At 36.2% G+C, this 24,643-nt stretch overlaps 3 protein-coding genes across 4 annotated transcripts; all 3 read left to right on the forward strand.

Annotated features, from left to right (window-relative positions):
- Window positions 1-12,444: 12,444 nt before the first annotated feature.
- Window positions 12,445-15,630, forward strand: LOC141828261 (lysine histidine transporter-like 8). Its single transcript, XM_074715663.1, has 5 exons — window positions 12,445-12,955; window positions 13,832-13,965; window positions 14,223-14,647; window positions 14,740-14,871; window positions 15,039-15,630. Exons 1-5 carry the CDS (start codon window positions 12,516-12,518, stop codon window positions 15,522-15,524), a joined length of 1,617 nt encoding a protein of 538 aa, XP_074571764.1. The 5' UTR covers window positions 12,445-12,515; the 3' UTR covers window positions 15,525-15,630.
- Window positions 15,631-15,736: 106 nt separating this feature from the next.
- On the forward strand, window positions 15,737-17,098 carry LOC141828271 (putative signal recognition particle 43 kDa protein, chloroplastic). The gene has a single exon (XM_074715671.1). It carries the CDS (start codon window positions 15,821-15,823, stop codon window positions 16,991-16,993), a length of 1,173 nt encoding a protein of 390 aa, XP_074571772.1. The 5' UTR covers window positions 15,737-15,820; the 3' UTR covers window positions 16,994-17,098.
- A 3,663-nt stretch (window positions 17,099-20,761) lies between these two features.
- LOC141843518 (thiosulfate sulfurtransferase 16, chloroplastic-like) lies at window positions 20,762-24,340 on the forward strand. Of its 2 annotated transcripts, XM_074731581.1 has the most exons (8): window positions 20,762-20,930; window positions 21,009-21,107; window positions 21,194-21,310; window positions 21,455-21,528; window positions 23,282-23,352; window positions 23,463-23,516; window positions 23,962-24,036; window positions 24,315-24,340. In XM_074731581.1, the coding sequence occupies exons 1-7, from the start codon at window positions 20,869-20,871 to the stop codon at window positions 24,034-24,036; spliced, it is 552 nt and encodes a 183-aa protein (XP_074587682.1). In that variant the 5' UTR covers window positions 20,762-20,868; the 3' UTR covers window positions 24,315-24,340. The 2 variants fall into 2 exon arrangements, with proteins under 2 accessions (XP_074587682.1, XP_074587674.1); XM_074731573.1 differs by having other exon boundaries at window positions 23,962-24,340.
- The last annotated feature ends 303 nt before the right edge of the window (window positions 24,341-24,643 follow it).

The raw sequence follows: 24,643 nt of genomic DNA on the forward strand, positions 1-24,643 counted from the left end.
CATGAAATCTTTATCTCATTTAATTATTTCCATCTAATTTATTTTGGATTTCCTTGGAAGAAAATTTAAGATTTATTTTCATTCTCAAATTTTATTTTAATTTGCAATATTATATTGAATAATTAATGATTTATGAGCGAAATTCTGAAAGTAATGGCTTACATTACAAAATATAAACGAGATGGGTTGGGTCTGGTTGGCAGCAAGGTTGAGGCATCCAATTACGTATGCACCTCCCCCAAATTAATACAAAAACTTTCACTTATTTCCAATTAATTAATATTATCGTTTCTTCTTCGGAACGATTCAGTTTCTGCGCTTCATGATAACATTAATAAAAGACAGCACTTCCAACTATGTTGGATTGTGCTGGCCGCTTGTTGGCTGACAATTGTTGTCCTTCGGGAGTAGTAATTTAATAGTATTATAAGTTTAAAATATAGTATTAAAATAAATAGTTATTATATTATTCATCTTTGATAAATTTAATTTTTAATTTATATTTTAAAAAAATGGGCCTAACTTTTTTTGAAGGAATTTTTCTTCTGTAAAAGGTGGAATATGCCACCTTAGCGGTTTCACATGGTCGATCCCACGACCATCTATAAGGAAATAAATCGAAAAACTACAGTTGATCACGACGCATTAAAAGAGTTTTTCAAAGCACCATGAGTTTGAGTAATTTTGTTCTAAACTAAAGTGCCTTTTAGGGTTTGAATAAATTAGAATAACGAGAAAAACTTCTTACCTAAAAAAAACTTTAGTGAATACAAGAAGTGACTCGTCTAACAAGTCATAACCCTAATGTAGAAGCTTGACGACTGTTGAACCATGTAAAAATCCGTTATTAGTCTTCTATAGAATAGAAAAGTGAAGCGAACAACAACTTAGAGACTATAAAAGAAGGACATTGCAAAGGTTAACATTTTATGTTTAGCTTTTTGTCTCTTGAGCTTTCTCTTGTTGTATTTATAGCCTTAATCTTCCAAGTTTTCACTTGTTATCATTCTTACAGGAAGATTCTCGTAAGAGATTTTTACACCTCTAAAAGAATTTGAAAAGGAGAGAACTAATTAGTATTCGTGAATGACTTACTATAGATTATGAAGTCTAAATTAGAGTTCCAAATCAAGTAAAAAATCGTAATATGTAGGTTAAGTGCTATTACCCCTCTAACTAATTCAACCATCATCACAAGAGAGATTAAAAAAATATGGATAGAGTTGAAAAAGAGGGCGAGATTTTTGGATTTGATGACTAAAGCGGAGAGGCATGATAAGCAGCACTGAAGATCGAGATAATAAGAGTTCTGTAGAAAAAAAGATGATGGCTAGTGGAGGGGCATCAATGATGATAGCAAAGAGATTTGAATTAGCAAGGAAGGAATGGGCAGTTGCTCTATAAAGGCAGGCAGAATTTCTACAAAGAAATCATGTCTACTGCTGATATCCATCCTTGGTTACATTGTACTTGTTCATCTGAGATTTTTAAGATCATATACTTTGATTTTTTTTTATTAGAGCGTGTACCATGAGATCAGCGATAAAAAGAATTTATGAAAATCCAATGATAAAAAAAGATGTATGTGAAGAATCTAATATGTTTCTCAATCAAGCTGTGTGCATCTTCAATCTTTATGATCCTTCAATTCTAAAGGCTACGTAAAAAAGGTGTGATGGAGCAGTGGAAAAACAGAAGGAAAACAAAGACTAACCATAACGATAAAGACAAGTGAGTTACGTATCAGGCAGTCAAGAAATATTGTTAAGAAGACAATGGGATGATTCGATAAGATGAAGTAGCCCAGTCAGGCATTTGTTCAAACAGGTCATTTACAAAAAAATTGAAACAGAATCAAACAGTGGCCAGCCATCTTTTCTGCCAAACGTTAGAAGCAAGATTGAACCTCAATATGTCCATAGAACACGCAGAAAACGAAATCTGAGCAATCCACTGATACTCGATTCGATTGAGAAAAAGGAAAGCCACGGCTCGCAACAATTTACGTGCTATGTTTAAGTAAGGGAAGCAGATTACAGAAGTGGCATTTAGGAAATCACGGATCAAATGCGTGAAACAAAGAAATCGTCACGCCGAAAACCAGACTGGAGCTACGAATTCGGCTCTGACACCTTAAACGAACAGAAACTTACAATCAGATTGTGATAGAATCCTTGACTCTGATCCCGACCTTCAGGATTTTACCGATGGAAGCCGAAGAATGCATCACGTTGGCGATCGACAAAAAATGTAGATCAATCAGCAGACGCGAGCGCAGATCTGGGCCAGATCTGGAGGAGGAGGTAGAAGAGGAAGCAGAAGAAGATAAGGAGGAAGGCGTAATCCAACGCCAGGAAGAAGGCGGTGGAGCCGTGGCGCCTCTTCATCGCCGGCGCTTTCCGTTCCTCTCTTTTACCGTCCATCTCTGCGAATCCTTCGAGTCCCGTCGCTTCCCGTTCTTTTGCCTCCCGGTGTCTCTATTTCCAATTTAAGCAAATTGTGGAAATCAAAAGGTTCATGGGCTGGCGGCCCATGGACGGGGCCTTCTGTTTACTTTCACGTGTAAGAAGAAAAAAAAACTTCAGCGACATTTTTGTCGTTAATTTGATAGAAAAAACTAAAGAGAAAAAACGTTAATAATTTTCCCTAGAAATGTTTTACCTCTATATATTTAAATTATGAATAATGAAAATAAATAAATATATATATATATATAAGAAAATGCTCTTAATTAATTTCATTAGGATGCGTGAAATTAAAACAGTATATATATATGCCATCATTGCCACCGACGCAGCGAGAGCTGGCCTGAGGGCGTCGTTGTGGAAATTCTGTGTCCATGAGAATTGAGATGATGCTGGAGATTAATTGAGAAATTAAAGATATACGTTTGGAGCTCTTAATTGATTTGTTTGTTTGTTTTTGAAGTGTTATACAGCTGATTGCAGCTAGCGATCGATCGTTTTCCAATAGGAGTGCTGAACTGGTGCGAGCCATTGTACGTTATCCTTGAGACGGAGTGAACAGTAGTGAGGGATAATAATTAATTATCGAATTGTGCAAAAGGAATTATATATGGAGAGGACAAGCATTGTCTCTGTCATTGCCCATCACTCACTTGTTCTTAATCTATTTATATATTGGTTTTGCTTTGCAATTGTAGCTGCCATCCAAGTGCTGATCGAGTCAAGGCGGCCTCTCGTACTCGTGGGATCAGTTCTAAGGGATCGTTGAGATGATGAATTCATTTTTTTCGAAGAGATGTGACTTAGTTGATCTAATTGAAACAGAAATAGAAGACGGGAGGGAGGCTTGTCGATCGAAGAGATCTCCAGGAGGAATATAAAGTAGAATCATATCAATATTATTATATGACTATTTTTAGCTTATTTTTACAATTCATATAATATTTTTAAAAATTTATGTTACATTTTATATCACTTTACCCATATGTTATTTTTAATTACTTTTTCTTTTAATGTTTTTTCAAAAAAACAATGTAAATTGTATAACTCATACAAATATTTGATCCCAATTACAATTCAAAATAATTATTCGATCAATTTAAGTATATTATTGGGTTCCCACAGTACGTATTTATATATTCATATTTAAAATCTAAAGAAAAATAGTCATATACTGATTTTTTTTAAAAAAATAGTGTTTAAGTTCAATAATTTAGTAAAGTGCATCAAGTTCAAAATTAAAGTATAAAATAAATTAAAAAAACATTTTGATTAAAAATATAATATTTTTATTATATCTTATTTTTTAAAAAAATTAATTTGCCGTATAGATTTGTATCAATCTCTATTTCTTTTTTCACAGTAAGATAAGAATGCAATAAATGATTTGCAAGTATTTATGACAAACCATTTTGAAAGTGAATTGTTTTTTTTAATAATTCATTAAAAAGACATTTTTTTAATACTTCATAATTTTTTTTTGTCCTAATTGACTTTCCATTGGGAGACAACTTTAAATGTGCTTCTATATATAAATTTTAAAATTCAAGAAATGCCTTAAAGTCTTGCACATGCCTCCTCTCCTCGCCAACATACCCAAATCTCTACTTGCTCCTCCATTCGCTATTTAAAACCGGCCAAGTCCCTCCATTTGCTTCTCCTCAGCGGCGACATCTCCACCTCCTCCTTCTCCTTCCGATCCATCGATGGCGGAGCAGAAGGCGCGGGCAGCAGCAACGCAACTGGCTCCCAAAGGCCACTTCGCGGTGTACACGCGAGAGGGTCGGCGCTTCGTGGTGCCGGTCGCCTACTTGAAGACCAGTGTCTTTGTGGAGCTCTTCAGGTTGTCAGAGGAGGAGTTTGGGATGCCGGCCGGCGGCCGGCCGATCACGCTGACCTGCGATGCCGCTTTCATGGAGCAAGTGGTGGCCCAACTAGGCGACTCGCCGTCGACGACGTTGGAGAGGTTGAGAAGGCTCATGAGTTGATGATTAGTCGATCATAAAATTGAGTTTCTCTCGTAGCTGATTAAGTCTTAATTAGTCTCCATTCTTGTCGAAGATGACTGGCTCGTCGAACAAAAAATATATATAATTTTTATTTCTATTACTAAAGACGATGTAGATGATACGATTATATATGAATGAAAAAAGAATATAATCTGGGAGTAATGATGTAGTGGTAGGATATATATCTTCTTCTTTTTTAATATTTAAAGATAGAGCCCTAATTTTGATGAATTAACATATGAATTTCTCTTAGTAAGTGGTTGACGTAAGAACACTAGACTGTTGGACCGCCCACTATAGTACTTTTTGATTTACCTTGATAGTCGATGAAAAATTTCTGTGAAGTCGGATTAGTCACCCTTAAGATTAGTTGGGTTTTGTTATATATCAATCGATTGATATGATAACAGTCGATTGATGATGAAAAACAGTCGATTATTGTGGTCAATACCGAGTTGGAAAGAGTCGTTCAGGTAGACCAATCGATTGATGGGAGCTAGCAATTGACTGTTGTAGTCAATATCAAGTTGGAAAGAGCTGTTTTTAAGTGCAAGTGTAGAGCAATTGATTGATGAGATTCAGGATCCCAACCTGAATCCTATAAAAGAGGATTTTCATGAAGGATTTCAACATCATTTCTTGAAGGTTTTGAGGGGAAATGTATTGCATTCTAGACCTTTTAGAGACAATTCAAAGCTACTACAATATGAGCAATTTAAAGCAAAGATTTCTTGTATAAATTATTTTTTTACATTGTATTTATTTTCATTTATATTTTTGTATTTTGCTTGTAAGATGTTTCTCTACTTTTGGAAGGTCTCTGTCGATAAGAAGAAAGATAACTGTGCTTGTTAGGACTCAAACGAGCTAGAGGGGATGAATAGCTCTTCGATTCATGTTGACTTGATTTGAATGCACAACAAAAACTCCAAACAAATTCAATGTCATAAACATAACATTAATATTTTACTTGTTTTACAATCTTCCAAAGTTACTATTCCAAGATCTATTTCTAGCGAACTACCATTACTAGTAACCTTTTCCTCTTGAACACTTTCTGGAGGTAGAAAAGTTTCTTACAAGCTATTCTTACAAATAATACAACAACAAAGTGAAGATCAAAGACAATTACAAGAAAAATATTTTGCAAGTGAGAACTTTAATTTACTTGGGTGCTTCGTTGAACCTCTTAAGAATCGATTGCTTCAAATCATCTCGAAACCCTCTTTTATAGGGTTGTTGTGGGACTAATTTTCATCTATCAGTCAACTATCAATTTTTGTCAATTGAGCAACTCTAACCGTTGCACTTGTAGAACGACTCTTTCCATACAATTTAACTGCCATCAATCGACTGCTGACCTTTTGTATGTGTGAACAATGACAATAGTCTGTTGTTAAACCTTGACAGTAGATTGCTAGTGAACAGTTGAGTTGAACAATCGATTTCAAACATTCTATTTGCTACAATCATCTAGTAGTACTCATGGTTTGTAAAATCACGATTCGGATCGTAGGATCGTATGATCCAGAAACCCTAAATCGATTCGGATTAGTTGGGGATCAGATTTTACAATAGAATTAGAACAATACAATTGGAATCGTATAAAATCAATGGGAATTGGTATTCTCTTAAGTTGCAAACGATTATCCTCATTGATGAAACCATGGACAATGTCTCGTCCAGTAACAATGTCCTCGTCGATGGGCAGCGACAGCGAAGGAGGTGATGCTAGTAGTTTGCAAAGGCTTACGAAGAGGATGCCTTAGCTGCTAGTTTCTCGCGGTAGGGACAATCTCCGACGGCCGATGGGATTGCTCATGATGGGAAGCCACGATCGGTGGTTGGCAGCAATGGCGCAAGCGCGGGTGAGGGCTTGAGGGGAGCAATGACGATAAGGGTGCAGGTGAGAGCATAAGCACAGTGATCAGTTAAAGTATTGACACAATGAAACAAAAACTTTAGAATTTTATTTAAAACTTTAGTCAATTAATTTAATTAACTTCTAACTTAAATAAGTTAGTTTAAATATGTTTTCTCAAACTCCAATCAAATTATTTCATTAAAATATATATAAATTTTAAAAATTATAAATAAATTATATTTATTTATTATATATATTATTAATCTATTATTGTCATTAATATCATTAATAATAATATTATTGATTTGATTTAATTTATTTTTAAAAAATTAATTAAATATCAAATTGATTTAGTGTTCATTGGTCGATTTGATCCTCCTATCAAATATTAAATTAAATTTTAAGAATTTTTAGTGGGATCGTATGATTCTATGACCTAATTTCGACTGCTCTAATTTTGACATCAAATAGATCTTGCATAGAATCGTAATCTTACAAACTATGATATTATTGCCCCACATTCATCAATTGAATGTGCTGTTCATTAATGTTGTAAACCTCGAAGTTAATGTAATAAATCTCGAAATTACTATAACAAATTCTAAGAACACCTCAAACTCTAATTTTGGAATTTAGAGTCCATTGGTTGATTGATTTACCCTATTAATTGATTGATATTCTCTTGTTTCAGTTTTATCAAAGCTGAATTCTCATGTTGTTTGATATTCAATTGACCTCAACCTATTAGAATTTCTTTTACCTAACATTTCGTCGACACTGATTTGTGGAGACTTTACACGCCCAGTATCCGATCACCTTTGATCTGCTAAGACTTCTCCTGTTATAAACATCTAATCTTTTTTGATCTATTTGGTCTTCCACACTCACCTTTTGATCTTTTGTAACCTGTTAGGACTTTTCATACTTGTCTAACAGTAAGTCCTCCCCAACTTGTAATGCCTTTTATTCACATGTCAAGTGTTCGATCAATTCTTAACCGATTCTGATCAACCATGATTCACTTGGACTTTCATCATTTGTAATCACTAAGTGTTTAATCAACCATACTCATTTGGACTTTTCTCTTGAAAATTCTCTGTCTTTATAATTGCAAGTGTCTAATCAATTGCGATCTCACTTGAACTTTTTACTTCTTATCAAGTATCCGATCAATCATATATAAATATCAAAGAATTTATATTGGTACATCTAGTAGGTTTAAGGAGTTTGACAAATCATGAGGAAAGAGTACTAGAATGTACCATATGAGACGAGGCCCAAGAGGCCTCTTCCTAAGCCCAACTAATTAGGGGATCAAAAACAAATATTATAAGTCTAAAAAATTAGTTTTATTTTATTTTTTAATTTTAGGTAACATAATTATTCAAGCAGGATCTAAAAATTTTTGTGGATCCCTATAAATCACAAGTTATTAAACAAAAAAATACAATGCCGATACGTCGTAGCGATTTGTTGAATAATTAAAAAAATTGATGATTATTATCTAAATGCTTACGTTGCCAATAAAAGTTATTAACTATAACAATTGCAGTTATATCTATAGAAAGAAGTTTTTAAAGTTACCATTGATTAAAATTTATCTCTAATCAACTATGTTATAAGAAAGATCAAATAGATATGTTATGTTATCTGTTGAAAAAAAAATTAAACATTTTGATTGTAAAATTTTTGTTAAATACTTGTGCTGCCAAAACTTTAAGACGCAAAATATTTAAATGATCATTTATAATTTTTTTATTATATTATTTGATATATTACATTTTTAAAAAATCAAATGGATCAAAAAAAAATGTAGTAGATCCATGAGATTAGACTAGTAGAATGTGCCATATGAAACAACTTTGATTATATTTTAATAAAAGATGAAATCAATCACCACCTGGCCCACATGATCGGTCTCACGAAACTTTAATTGCATAAATCGATCAAGTGAATTGAATTGGTCAGAGTGAATTTAATTTGTATAGGTTGAGATATCCAAATTGGTTTAAAGGTGATAGATAATCAATGCGAGATGGATGGATTGGACTATATGAGAGGGATCAAATGGTTTGACGAGTCAAATCCTAGCCGAAGAAATTGAATTAGTCGAGGGAAGGGAAGAGGTTCGAAAATAAGAGATTTGTAGAGAACTCCAGATAGACAAAAATATTTCTTGTTTAGCAAAAAGGAAAAAATTGTAAATGATTATCAATTCTCTTCCTCGTAGACATGTGACTTGAGAATGATTAAAAAAAATTCTGTTATTCTTTCTTTGTTCTATTCTATTTTTAAGTTATAAATGTTAAAATCCGTACCAGATAGAAGGAGTGAATAATTTTAATTTTTTTTGATTTTGTATTCGTCATTTGAATGCGCAACGAAAACTTAAAACAAATTCGATGCTAACAAAACAAGATCACATATTAACACGGTTGATTTTACTTGATTTATTACCTTCTAAGACGATTACCTTCAAGGTCTAGTTTTACCATTAATACTTTTACTTCTCGAATACTTTCTAAAAGCAGAAAAGTCTCTTATACCTTTTTCACAGCAATACAATAACGAAATAAAATGATAATTACAAATGAAAGCAAAACAACTTTATAAGATCAAAGTTTCGCTTTGATTGTTGTTGGTAGTTTTGGAATGCCGCTTATTAATCTAAAAATGTAACAACATTTAATTCTCAAAGCTCCTAAAATCTCTTCAAAATCTTTGTTTGATAGTTTTTAGGTCGGAATTAATTTTTACCTATTAATTGATTAATCTTATTCATCAATCAATTAATTTACTGTAGATTTAAATGTTATTTTGATCTGTCAATTTAATCTCAACTTATTTAACGTTTTACTTGATAAATTAATATATTAATTAAATATCAAAATCTCATCCGATCAATTTAAATGTGATCAACTTGGATTAGAGTCTAATTCGTTGACAAATGAGTCTAATTCACATTGTCCTTTTTCATTCATTAAATGTTAGTTAGTGGATGGATAACGTGTTCTCTTTCTTGAGTCAATTGCACGTCATTTTTGAAGTCAAACTTGGAGAATATTAAAAGGCAAAAATCACTATTATCTTTTAGTATGAAAATGGGAAAGCAATAAAGCCATTAAGGAGATAAGATTCTCACGCAACCTACTTTATTGTCCAATAACTCCCTTTATTTTTTTTAATTGTCAAATTTGTTTCATCTTTCAATTTGTCTCTTACATACAAATTCTAATTAAAACGACCTTGATCCAAATAATTACGATAAAAAATGAAAAATAACTAAATTTAAAATTAACGATAAAATTATATGAATATTTTACTTAATAATAATTTTATTATTATATTATGCGATATGCTTGTATAATATCAGTTATTAAATCTTAATATATTAGGCAATAAGGTACGGTGTGGTGAAACTTCTGGATCGCAATTTCAAGATTGAGATAAGACTATGTGATCTCATATCAACGTAAGCATGATGATACTTTAATAATTTTTTTTTAATCTAAGCACCGACAAACAAGATAAATCAAAAAAGTGTAGATGGATCTTAACGGACGGTCTAATATTATAAGTTTTTATGTAATATGTCTTAGGTCAAATTTAAACCCTTCTTATTTAGGAAGTCTGTCTCATCTCTTATCATAGGGGCTGATACTTTAATAAATGTGCAGATAGATAATGTTGTTGGATGATAAATTATTTGACATGCTAAGTGTGCAGATAGATAATGTTGTTGGATGATAAATTATTTGACATGCTAAGTGTGCAGATAGATAATGTTGTTGGATGATAAATTATTTGACATGCTGAATGTCCAAACTCATTTGATATTTATTTTTATAAATATGTTTGGATAATACATGTGAGTCAAATGAATACTTAACATTTATTCCAAATGATTTAAGTTCAATAAAGAGTTGGAAGTGAAAATCTAAACAACTCAAGAAGTATAAATGCTTAAGTAGGTGGTAAAAGGCCCTCACGGGCGGGCTCAGTTGGTCACGACATGGAAGCTTGCAGCTTGAGGTAGGCGGTTCGAAGGTCCACGGTAGCACTTGCGATAACATCAATCACTGCCGTGCAAATTGCCCTTCACCACTATGTCGTGGCTGGCCCCGCATTCACCGTGATTTATTCCCCCTCATACTGGTGGGGCCTGGGATGGGGGGACCGCTAGGTTGGCGGTTCCAATCTTTGCTACTTAAGTAGGTGGTAAAAATTTTGATAGATCAAGATCGAGGAAGACTGAATTAATGTTTCATAAGTAATGGAAATCTAAACAGATTAACGAGGAAGGATGCTTGATAAGTGATTGAATTTTAACACATAAAGATTAATTAAGACTAAATAATTGGAAGTCCTAATAAATTAAAGATGACTAATACTAGATGATAAAGTCTATGAGAAATGATCGGTAGGCATTGAAAAATTTGATAAATCAAGTTTAAATTGTACTAGAAAATCTTAAAAGCATGACTTTCTTGGCGGGATAATGAAACTCAATCTTAGAGTTGGATGAAATTTGAGTGATAGATAGTCTATTTAAATTGAAATATCAATAACAAAATGCTTTTATTATAAAGTCAATCGATCAGTGATAATGGATTAATAAAGAACTCGAAGATTCTAGAAAATGACAAAAGCTTTATAACGAAGGCTTCGAGGGGGCATTCACATATGACTCCTAGGCAAATGGCGTTGTATTTGTGAGTCAATTCTAAGGACTCTATAGCAAACAAAAGAAAGCAGAGAGAGAGAGTGACTTTTGCAATTCGTTTTGTTGTATTTTATTTTATTTTGTTTTCTGTTTCCTTTTTTATAATTGTGAAGAGAAAGTGACTTTTGTAATTCATTTTATTTTGTTTTGTTTTGTTTTTCTGTTTCCTTTTTTATAATTGTTGTAACAAACAACTGTAAAGAGAAAATGACATTTGTAATTCATTTTATTGTATTTTATTTTATTTTAAGCTTTGAGTGGAGAAGAAGGGATGGACTAACTAAAAAAAAATATATATATAATAAATCTAATTAAAACTTAAAAAAAAAATAGATTGGACTAGAACAACCAAATGTTCTTGTTTGTTATAAATAAGAAATGTCCTGTACCACAAACGTATGATATTATTGACATAATAATTCAAAGATCGATTTCAAAAAATGATGACTTACTTGCATTTTCGATCCCGCCGTGCCATGGGACTGTTTTAAGAGAAAGATAGAATCCCACTTACAAACTTGATTCACTCGGCTTGCTTTTTGATCGATCTTGTTAATTTGCTGACTGAGAACAGAACCATATTTTGTTAAGTTGTTGTTGACTGGGACGGAACATTACTCGATAGATTTGTTACAACTTACACATCAATTATTAAATATTAAATTCTGTGATAAATTTGTTAAACATGGTTCACAATAATTTTAGAAATAACCCTTGTTTTTCTTTTTTCTTTTAAGGTACACAAATAAAATTCCAGTATGCTGCGCCTCTCAAATATCTTCTTTTCTTCTAAAAAGAAGAAGAAAATAAAATAAAATATCCTGTGTCCTCCTAAGTCATCAAACCGGCTAAATTTTCTAATGCAGCCGTTTGACTCGGGGCCCTCGGTCGACCACCAGCAACTGCAGGCAAATTCAACTAGTGCGATAGCAACTTTTCTGGACTTGTACTCTAAACAACACAAGAAAAACAAACTATACTTTGAGCCAAACTCAATATCTACCGAGCAAAGCTTCTTGCCGATGGAAACTCGTGTTGACTTGGGGGAATCATGCGGTCCCGCCATGGCCCACAACTGCAGCCCCACTTGATCGCAAGCACGCCCACATAGTCAAACCGTTATCCTCTGAACATCTATCTGGTTTCACATTTGCGTCAAACGCTCCACCAACCCAATCGCCCTCGTTTGTTGATCCTCTGAATTAATTTACTCCCGTTTGGATTTGGACCTGAAGGTCAAGAGGTTGTCCCACCCACCCAGCTCCACCTCCACGTGGCTAAGCTGGGAGGCGTAGTCAAGCGAGGCGTCGATTGCATGGCCCATCCCCCGCTTTGCGCTGCTACAAATGGTTGGTGGCCTCGGCTTCGTCTCCCCCACTGGGCTCCCCGCACAGCACAGCTTGCCTTGTGTTTGACTGAGGAGGCAGAGGGTAGTAGCGTAGGCGGCCCGAGCCATGGAGGACGAGGTGACGGAGCTGCATTCCATCCCCCCGACGCCGCCTCCGGAATCGGCGGCGGCGAAGGCAGCTCATTCTCGGCCGCCGGTCTCCGCTCCTCCATCTCAACTCCACTCGCCGTCGCTCACGCGGTCGCCCCTGCTGCCCTCGTCGACCCCACGGTCGGCCACCCCGCGGACAGCGACGCCGCGCACGCCGAGGACGCCCGGCCGCTTCATGCGCACGCCGCTGGCCAGCCCCATGCGGAAGGCCGTGGTCAGCATGCGCGGGTACCTGGAGGAGATCGGCCACCTGACGAAGCTCGACCCCCAGGATGCGTGGCTCCCCATCACGGAGTCGAGGAACGGCAACGCCTACTACTCCGCCTTCCACACCCTCACCTCCGGGATCGGCTTCCAGGCCCTCATCTTGCCGGTCGCCTTCACCTACCTCGGCTGGTATTTCCTCGAACACCTTCTCTGCTCTGCGTCAACAGCACTAACATAGGTGTTGATTTTTCTGACAAAAACAAACTAAAAAAGAATTTAAAATGGGCTATGCAAGAAACATAGACACAGGTTTCCTGGTCATAAGCAACTGATTGACAGGATTTATTATATGCAATCCAACTAGCTTTAGATCTCAATCCATATTAGAAACTCAAATAAGCTTGAAACTTTGCTGGTCAAGGCCATTTTCTTGCATGTGTAACTTAGAAACTCAAGTATAGTGGAAACTAAAAAATATTAGAGTTTATGTGCTGCTTAATACTTGTTTAGCATCACAATTTAATGTTAATTTCCTTTGTTCCCTGAAAATCCATTGTTTTTTCACTTTCTTGTCAAAATTTTATGTTCCACTATGCTACCTCCAGTTTACTAAATTATCTACTTACGAGGCAAAGTGAGAAATTAACTAGGCTGGGATGTGTGTTCCTGCGATTCCATTTAGCATGAACTAGATGCTGAACCAAACTTACTCACTTAGCATGAATTTGATACTGAACTAAATTCTGGTTCTGCAAACAATGTTCCTCTGTTATAATTGAGATTTTCAAGTAATAATTGTTCAACTACAGTGGAAAGATTGAATCCTTTAAAAACAATTATGACAAACACCTGGGAAAAAGAAAAACTTGTTCAAACACAGGCAGCATTTTCAAAAGTTACCTGGAAGCCAGACCAGTCTGTTGTTGAAGCATATGAATTCCGACCTTGTTTTAGTATTTTCTTTTAAACAAAATTAGGCTTCAGGGTTCACAAATCAGAACAAGCATAAAAAAAAAAAATCCAGGAAATGAAAGCTAACCATTAGATTTCCACTGTGTTTTCCAGGACGTGGGGAATTTTGTGCTTGACCATGGCATATATTTGGCAGCTTTACACCCTCTGGATGCTTGTCCAACTCCATGAATCTGTCCCTGGAACCCGCTACAGCAGATACCTGGAATTAGCAAAAGCAACCTTTGGTGAGCCTCCAAATGATTCACACTTGAAAGAATTAGTAAACATTATTCAGAAATCATGAGTTTCTCTGAAATCAATCAAACAACAAATACAATATGTTAAACTGCATTAATGATTGTTTACTTCTTATTTGTTCCTCCACATACCAACCTCTCACAATCCTTAATTATCATTGCATAACCTTTATGATTAAACTAAATGGATGCTAATGACATACACATGCTTAAAATTCATCAGAGTTTATGGTTTCATTCATCAGGTGCAAACCTGGGTAACTGGCTAGTTGTGGGTCCAATCCTGTACCTATCAGCTGGGACTTGCACTGCCCTCATCATTGTGGGAGGAGGCAGCCTGAGGGGCTTCTTCAACATTGTCTGTGGTCCGACCTGCGACTCTAGCCCGCTTACGCCCATTCAATGGTACCTGGTCTTCACCTGCCTGGCAGTCGTCCTGTCTCAGCTCCCCAATCTCAACTCCATCGCTGGAATCTCCCTCATTGGCTCCGTCACTGCTGTCTCTTACTGCACCTTGATCTGGGTCATCTCTGTGGCCAAAGGCAGCCTCGCGGGAGTCTCCTATGACCCAGTGAAAGGCAGTCAGGTCGACAGAGTGCTCGGCGTCCTTAATGCTCTCGGTATCATTGCTTTTGCATTCAGAGGGCACAATCTTGTGTTGGAGATTCAGGTGATTGTATGCTTGAATCTATGATATGTTGTTGCAATATGTGTTGGTGTTCACGGATTGATATAAAAATGTTGCTTCTTCTTTTTGTTCAGGGCACGATGCCATCGAGTCTGAAGCATCCTTCACATATTCCGATGTGGAGGGGAGTGAGGGTGGCTTATGTGATCATAGCGCTCTGCTTGTACCCCATCGCAATTGGTGGTTTCTACGCTTACGGAAACATGGTAAGAAGAACATCTAATCTGCATAGGAGCAAGATTAATTTTTCATTTGTTAAATCCCGAATGGCTAAATCGATCTGATTTGTTTGATTTTGTTGAACTCCATGATAAATAATAATCCAATTAGATCTCTAGAAAAGGGGAAAACTAAGTATTGCTTTTGTTGACAGATACCTGCGAGTGGGATCTTGACTGCCCTAAACGCCTTTCACGGCGCCGACACCTCCCGGGCCCTGCTGGGGCTCACCACGCTCCTGGTCATCATCAACAGCCTCAGCACCTTCCAGATCTACGCCATGCCCGTCTTCGACAGCATGGAGTCCGGCTACACCAACCGCAACAACCGCCGGTGCCCGTGGTGGCTCCGCGCCTCCTTCCGCGCCTTCTTCGCCGGCGTGAACTTCTTCATTGCGGTGGCCTTCCCCTTCCTGTCCGACCTCGCCGGACTCATCGGAGGCCTCGCGCTGCCCGTCACATTCGCATTCCCCTGCTTCATGTGGCTGATCGTCAAGAAGCCGGAGCGATACAGCGCCATCTGGTACATCAACTGGGCGCTGGGGAGCGTGGGGATTGCTCTGAGCATGATCTTGGTGACTGGGGGCGTCTGGAACTTGGTGAAGGCGGGGATCGACCTCCGCTTCTTCAAGCCGCAGTGATCCCATCTTCGGATCGTTCCGAGGAGTGGAGAAAGAATCGATAGTGTTATAGATGTGACGATATTACGCGGTCTGTCATTTGGGCAAATATTACGGTAGCTTTTCACTTTGATTTTTTTTATTTACTTCAAATTTGATGAAGTTAGAGGCATCATGAAGAAATAGATTGAACCGATGGCCCAGTCCGGCCCGGCCCGGCCCGGCCCATCTTGTTACCGTTATCCTCGTCTCTCCCATTTCGCCTTATCCTCTTCGCCCCAACAAACCAGTGGCCGGCAGCAGCAGCCATAGCAGCGATGGAGGCTCTGCTCATAAACCCATCTCTCTCCCGTTTAAAGCCCCTCCGCGTTACCCTTCCCCTTCCTCTTCCTCTCTCCTCCCTCGCGCCAGCCCCCATCTCCTTCCTCCCCCTCCGCCGCCAACACCGACTCCGCCTCTCCGCCTCCCAGGACCACTCGCCTCCTTCTGTGCAACCGCTGGGCGAAGAGGACTACGGAGAGGTCAACCGGATCGTCGGCAGCCGCACCGTCCGCTTTCCCCTCTTCGCGGACGACGGCTCCGTCTCCACCCAAACCGCCGTCGAGTATCTCATCGAGTGGAAGGACGGCCACGATCCTTCCTGGGTTCCCTCCTCTGCCGTCGCCGCCGACGTGGTCGCCGAGTACGAAACCCCGTGGTGGAACGCCGCGAAGAAGGCCGACGCCGCGGCCCTTTCCGCCCTCCTCTCCGACCCCGGCTCCTCGCGCGACCCTGACGCCGAGGACTCCGACGGCCGCACCGCGCTTCACTTCGTGGCGGGCCTGGGGTCGGAAGAGTGCATCCGCTTGCTCGCGGAGGCCGGGGCCGACGTGAACCGGGCGGAGCGTGCCGGCGGGGGATTGACCCCGCTCCACATCGCGGCTGGGTACGGACAGCCAGCGGCGGCGCGGGCGTTGCTACTGGCGGGAGCAGATCCGGAGGCGTTAGACGGGAGGGGGCGGACCCCGCTGGAGCTGGCGCGGGAGGTTCTCGCGGCCACGCCGCCTGCGGCGATCGGGCGGCGAGTGGGGCTGGAAGCGGCAGCGACGGAAGTGGAGGCGGCGGTGTACGAGTGGGCGGAGGTGGGGAGGATCATCGAAGGGCGGGGGGAGGGCAAGCGCAGAGAGTACCTAGTGGAGTGGAGGGAAGGCGGCGAGAGGGAGTGGGTCCGGGCGGCATGGGTCGCGGAGGACTTGGTTGCGGACTACGAGGCGGGGCTGGAATACGGGGTGGCGGAGGCGGTGGTAGGGCGGCGGAAGGCGACGGAGGGGGAAGGGTGGGAGTACCTGGTGAAGTGGGTCGACATGGAGGAGGAAACATGGGAACCGGAGGAAAACGTAAACCGGGATCTGATAGAGGAGTTCGATCGGAAGCAAGAAAAAGCCGCAGCGGAGGTGAGCGATGAGGACGGCGGCGCCGCCAGCAAGGAGGAGAGCGCTGTGATCGGGTGAGATAGGTAGGTGTTTTCTGATCCATCTGTGTTTTGATTTATTTTGATGATCCATTTTCTTCCTTTCAGTAATAAAAAAATTATAAAGAAGTCTCCTTAATCCTAAGAGCATCTGCAATGCTGCCCCGTTATAACACATAAAAAAATAATAAAAAAATCTGTGAGACCCACTTCTGACCTATTAACGCCGCCGTTCAAACTTTGCTCTTCTATCTCTCCTCCACGTCCACCCTCTCTCCTCCACATCATATGGAGAGCACTGTTTTAACGCCCATTAACGGGGCGTTGCAGTTGCTCTAACAACTGCACGTTACTTTGATTTACTAATTTCCCTAACGCCTCTAAATCTTTTAAAAATTATTTAATGGTCTTCCAATGAAAGAAATGAGGGTATAGAAGGTTTTTTAATGTATTATGAATACTTTCATAATTCATATTATCATTGTAACAACCGATGTTCAATATATCTAATATCATCATTTTTTAAAATAATTTAAGTGTTCGTTTGTCCAATTAATTTTTTCCTCCTAATTTGTCTATCTAATAAATCTAAAATATAATTTATATACATTTACAAATTGACTATTAAAATATTCATTCCATTAGAAGTGGAATCTTATCTTTTTTATTATTATTCTAAGTGCTTTATTATTGCACTAGTAGGATATTAATATTATCATTTTTACAATTGAAAGATGTTATGTGCAAAAGAGTTAGATGGTATTCTATAGCCAAAATTTAAAAAAAAATACATATTAAAGGATTATTTTTAAATATATTGAAAGAATGTTTGATTTTTTTAATAAAAGAACACTCTATACTACTGTTCAATCGTATATAATTACTCAATTATCCTTAAATATTTTTATTATTACAATGTTTTATCTAAATTTCTCACTTAAAATTTGAATTGATCGGGATATGTTATTGTAATACGAAATGTAATTGTTACAATGTGAATATTTAGTGAACAAGTCAAATCTATATTGTAGTAGTTATGATTTTATAGTTGTTACAATAACTATAACAATTATGATTTTATAGTTGTTACAACATGAACGATATGTGAACATAATTAAATTCATATTGTAGCAATTACTAAATTATAATTGTTACAACATGAATATTTTTGAACAGATTAAATATGTATTATAGTAGCTATAAAATATAGCTATTATAATACCGTAGTAATTATAAAATTATAACAGCTATATGCGTCCAATTGATTTGATGGAAAAAATAATAATGAGAATAATATTAAAGAATAGTTGTGTGGTTATACATGGTTAATCAATGAAGTGAGGTATCTTTTTTATTAAAAAAATTAAAATGGAACATATTTAGAGAAAAAAATATATAATCTTTTGACTTTGTCCATCATTTTTTTGAGAGAATTATTGAATATAATAGCGATCTCATATATCAGTTTTGACAAACAAAAATATTTTTTGATAGTCGATCAAGAACTAAGTGCATGGATGAATTCTTGAGAGTACTATGATTACCCTGAATTAAATATCTATTCTTGACAAAAGTCTCGTATTGATATTTCGACTAGTAAAACACTATTAATATCTATTTTGGAAAAAAAAATTTGATAGATTTTATTAAAAAAATCATCAATAATACTAACCTATTAAAATTGATAGATTTTAAAATTTAATATTATTATAAACAAAATTTGCAACCATCGCATAGTACCAACACACAATCACTTACCGGATTATATATTTTTTGTAAAAAAATATAAATTATTATATTGTTTTAAAGTTATTTTTTATAAAATAAAAAAAAGCAAATTGTGTATCTGTCACAAACACACTAAATGAAATCAAATTAATAAAAAATAAATTATATTATATTTAATTTTCTTGTCGTAATCAAAGAGTGCTTGGGGTGTTTGATTTAGTAATAATCTTATTTAATTTAGATTATTGATTATTTATTTAAAATTATCACATCAACAAAAAAAAATGATAAAATAATTTAGATTATCAATAATTTTCAAGTAATATAATATTATTATCACATCAACAAAATACATTATAATCTTGGAATTTGATTATCTTGACAAACACGAGTAATCCACGTAATTTCACTCTCTCGTAATATCCTTTTAAAAATTATAAATTAATTATATTTATTAATTATATATATATCGACTTGTTATTATCATTAATAATTATACGTGCAATGCATTGCAACTCTATAGTCTCCCGTTGTATCCAAAAAAAAAAAATCTGAATTTTGAAAATCATTAAATTTTAATTAAAAAATAAATTAAAGCTATTAGAAATTAAAAAGTAAAAAAAATATGTCACTTCATCATTTATAGAGTAAAAAATTAATTTATTTTATTAAAAAATTAATTTGATATCAACTTAATTTAGTTATAAAAGTTTCTTGAAATACAATAAATATTAAATTAAATTATACATTAAAATTTTTAATTAAATAAATTTTTATTGTATTATATAGGATTAAACCAAACAATATAGATTATATTTTATTCTTTATAATCTTGATTATATAATTATTTAATAATTAAATAATTAAGATTATGTATGATAATTTAAATTAAACTCACCTTATGATTATTATATTTTTGAAAAGTCACTGTTTTATTTTAGTATTCATGTTAATTGTATTTTTTTCACTATCCTGTAGTCATGCTCTATTTGGATAGGGTGAGAAGAATGTTCATTAATGGAAGAAGAAGAGAAGAGAAGAGAAAAAAGGGAAGAGATATAAAGTATTTATATTCTTCTCGTTTGAGAGGAAAAAAAGATTCATCAACGTAATATATATTATTCTATTTGAGAATAATAAAAAAGAAATAAAAATTAAATATATAAAATTATAAAAATATTCTCATTTTTTAAATAAATAATAATTTTATTTTTTATAATATTAATATTTATTTTATAAATATAAATTAATTACTTTTTAAATAAAAAAATTAATTCTTTTATATAATTCATAGTATTATTCATTATTTTAGATGAATTAATAGATTATATTCATAAATTTAATTTACATATTTTTGTGAACTATGTATTCATCGTAGATTCGACGCATCACTTTGAGAAGGTATTACTTTATTATTTTTTTATAAATTTTTTATGAAATATCATAAATATTATATTATTGCAATATGTGATAGTGATTTGAAGTGACAAATATATTTATAATTGAAGAATGATTAACCCATAGATTTATTAAACAAAGAAAAAAATTTATAGTTACTTCAAGACAGTGAAAAATAATGAAATGAAAAGATCGTGTTCAGCGAAAAGAAATTAAATTTTTTTAAATTGAATAAATTAAATAAATTATTTAAAAATTAATATTTTAAAATAAAAATAAAATTATAATAAATAATATTTAGATTTACTTTCCCTCTTTATACATCCCAAATTAGAGGATAAAAAAATATCTCCCTTTTCATATATAAGAAAAATTAAAACTTACCATTCCCTATCATTTCCTCTTCTTTTCTCACTTCTTTCCAAATAACTTCTTTTTCCCTCAACTCCTCCTCTTCGTACATCCCAAATTAGAGGATAAAAAAATCTCCTTTTTAATATATAAGAAAAATTAAAATCTCCACTTCTTTCCAAATAACTTCTTTTTCCCTCAACTCCTCCCAGTTAAAGCGTTAGGGAACACCATTTTTTTAACACTTCATGCCTTTTTCCAGCTGGTAATGACGTAATAAGATGTCATCCTCTCGAATTGATTTCGTTGCCTACTTGCCTTGGGACGCACGGCGAGTCTTCGGATTCCCCGGACCCACGCCGCCTCATTCTATCCTTAACCTCGCAAATCAGCAATATCGTTCCTCCGCCGGACGGCGAAAGCAAAACCTAAACAGCCATGGCTTCTACTTGCTTCTCTCGCTCGTCGCTCCTTCTCCACATCTTTCCGATCCCAGGGAGGTAAATCGGATAATGCGATCCATTAACAAACAGCAATCCCCTTGGGGCATCTCATCGAAACTCTGTCTTTGGTTGCAGGAATGCGCCGCCCGCAGCTTTGCATTCTTTCTCCCCTTTCCGTTCTGTCCGTCGATGTGGGACGAGCTTCGCCCTGAATCCTCGCCGAAATCGATTGAGGTGATATATGAAACGATCGATCTTGGTTTATTTTTTTTTTTCTGCGCGTCATTTGGCTTACGGTGCCATGTTAAATGAATTCGCAGTTGCATTAGGTCGATGGCATCCGAAGCGAGCGACGCAGAAGCTGGGATGGTCAAGTCTGTGCCAGTTACCGTCGCCCACGAGCTCCTCAAGTCTGGGCATCGGTACCTCGACGTTAGGTTGGTTTTGATTTATTTCCTAGTTAATTAATCCTAGCAAACCTCCTTTAACTTGTATGTCTCTGCAATGAACTAATCCTGCATCTGTTGGATGACTAAGATGACTCCTGCGTTTTTTTCTTTGGTAATTTGATGGATTTATAGAACGGTGGAGGAGTTCAATGGGGGACATGCGGTACAAGCCATTAACATTCCTTACATGTTCAAGACTAACTCAGGTAGTCTATAATCAAACTCACTACATGGTATTTTGTTTCCGGGTTCCACTTTTTCTTCTTTTCATATTTGAACATCTCATGTAAAGAAATTATTTTCCAACTACATTTTCAGTAACTAGTTTTTTATATGAAAACAAAAATTGAAATAGGGTGATAAAAGGTCCAACCAAACATAGTCTTGAATTTTTTATTATTTGATGACGAACTATCTTCTGTTTCCTGCATCTTTTTGTAGTTAATTTTTGTATTTAATCAGTGAGATAAGATATTTAAGATTTTTCATGGATTATTTACTCAGGCAGTATTATGAGTTGCACTAATTTAAGCAACCAACCAACCACTTTGGAGTAGTTTAGCATTTAAATTTGACAAGAAAATACATCAAGGAATAAGCTTCCAAAGTCGTTTGCACTGCATGTTAATTTACTACCCACAAGATACGCTTTAAAATTTTGTATAAGCTTGCCCTTTAAAGTGGTTGGGATTATCGAGAATATCAATGCCTCTGAGGTCCCATGTAATGCATTCGAAAGAGTGGATGTGCTTTCATCATGTGTCAATATTTATGAAGTTTCTTTTAGTATTTGCTCCTTTTGAATTTCCAGTGTAAATGGAGTTTTCACCTTAGGACTTTCTTATCTTCTTCTCTCAAGTGTACTCTCAATCTATCCTCTTATCCTTGGCTCTCAGGACTTTGGAATCCACCTTCTCGGCACTCCTATCTGCCTTTGCTTGCCCATCACATAGATCTTATTACCTAAGCTGCCTAGTTGCACGTAGTTCACTTATCACCCTTGAATCGGCCTTTGGCATCTCTATCCACCACAAATTAAGGGAATAGCTTCATCACCATCATTTGCAGCAGAAGAGTTTCTCTATCTACCATAATGGACCTTGAAACCACCTCTAGTCTTGCAAGCTAGAGCTGAACAGCCACTTCATCAGCATGAGTTGGTCTTAAGTAAAGCATGATTTGTCTCTTCTCCTCCTTACATTTAGCCTCATTCCTAATATGTTTCAGACAACACCAATCTTTAATGATAAATCATAATACAATAGGGAGGTCTACCGACTACTGGAGCTTGCTCGGACATTGAGTGGGCAATGTTGTCTTGAGAACGGCTAAGTTGCTTTGAGTTAGCTGTATCATGAAAAGGAGCTAAACTGGTTAAGCTGAACTGTATAGAGTTGGTTGAAGTGGGTATGGTTCCACCAAGGTAGATCTAGCTCTATCAATATGGGTGAAATTTAGATCAAATGGTTTAGGAAAATGCTCAGGGCTTGATTTAAGAGAAGGTTAAGAGACAAAGGAAGAAGGTTGTAAGGTTATGGGGAAACAATTAAGCTTGGTTGGATGAATTGGAGAATAATGGGCATATCAGAGGTAGCCTGCAGTGCGTATGGGTGACAAGTTGCCACTTGGATTGCCTTGAACTCCTAAAATTATTGTCACAGGTCGCATATCAGAGCCCCCTCAACATAGCATCCATTTCCCTTTTATAGATCAGATCTATGGTGGAATTCTAGTCAAGGTGCTCAGGCTAGTCTGACCATTCCTTGGACCTTCAATATTGACTTTCACCAGAGACGTGCCACTTCCCAATTTGCTACAACAGCATACAGATTCAACTTTGTTCATATTGTTAGTTTTCCGTGATGAGCATGTATAATAACATCCTAGCGGTCAAGTATTGGATAATTTTAGTCGTTTCATCACTCACCATTTAACTAACAAGAGACATATTTGATACAGGAATGTCAAAGAACTCAAATTTTTTGGAGGAAGTGACATCAACTTTCAACAAGGACGATGAGATAATTATAGTTCGTTATCAAACCTTATTCTTTAGTGTATTCAAATCTTGATTTGAGTTTCAGATAATGATGTCTCTTTAAGTCTCAAATAATGTTTTCTTTCTCGTCTTCTCTAACAGGGTTGTTTAAGTGGGAAAAGGTCATTAATGGCTGCATATGAGCTTTCAAAAGCTGTAAGTAGTTCACAAATGTGATTCTAATTTTGCAGAATGAATTGTGACTTCTTTTGCCTATTGTACAATTAGCACCATATGAGTGGGCTCATTTTTGCACTATCATTAGTATAACTGTTAAAATTTGGTAAGGGATTCATTATTGTTTAACATCTCAAATCAACCATAAATTAAGGATGAATGAGCCTGATGGGAAACTAAACAAGGACACAAAAGATTGTCTTAATAGGCGAGTCACAATTTGATTGACGCGCAAATGCACATTCCAAGATTCTGTTTGATGTATACTTCTTTTAAAAGCTCACACTATTCTGAAATAATTTAGTTTTGTAATTTTATTATTTAACAGCAACTAATCTACCAATAACTGCAAAATGTTTAGTAGAATTTTAACCACAACTACAACGTCTTTTCCCAGACTAGTAAGAAAGGAGTTATTTTTCAGGGTTTCGCCTGTGTCACGGATGTTGCTGGTGGTTATTCAGCTTGGGTGCAGAACGGACTTCCAACAGAGAACTAGGCGCATGGGACTAATCTACACCCTGCAAATGCTCTTGTGATTGCGATCCAGTGTCCTTTTATTGTTATTGTAGAGGCTGCCGCTGTGGGTACTACATAGATGCAGTGTTCAAAAACTTACATCGCCATGAGGCGATATTATTTCCTACCATTATTTGGGTATTTTTCATCTTGTACATTTGCAAGGTGCAATATCTCTGTCATCCAGTGATTTCAAACGTTGTTGCAGAGGTTCAGCTGTGACTTAAAAACAGACGCTATGTTTGAAAATTTTATGAGGCAACTAATTTGTGGTTCCATTTTTATATACGTGTCTTCCATATTATGTCCTTCCATGGTTTTGAAATTATACAAATTCCTCATGAAAAGCTTTTTAACTCTTCAACAGAAGAATAAGCATTCTTTATATCACCTTTGGATCAACCTGAACCAGAAGCTTGTTCTTGTTGAGGTATTTCTCATATTTGTAAGAGTCGAAATCTATATGTTGGATTGCTTTCTTTGTTGTTTAATATTTTGATGAATCTATATGTAAGAGATCTGATAAATCTATTGAAGAACTGGGGCAATTATACAAGGCTCATAGTACAGGAAGCTTGACCTGCCCT

Source organism: Curcuma longa, chromosome 1 (assembly GCF_044706935.1).
Source record: "Curcuma longa cultivar G26 ecotype Majalengka, Jawa Barat chromosome 1, ITB_CL_G26_1.1, whole genome shotgun sequence".
Lineage (NCBI taxonomy): Eukaryota > Viridiplantae > Streptophyta > Magnoliopsida > Zingiberales > Zingiberaceae > Curcuma > Curcuma longa.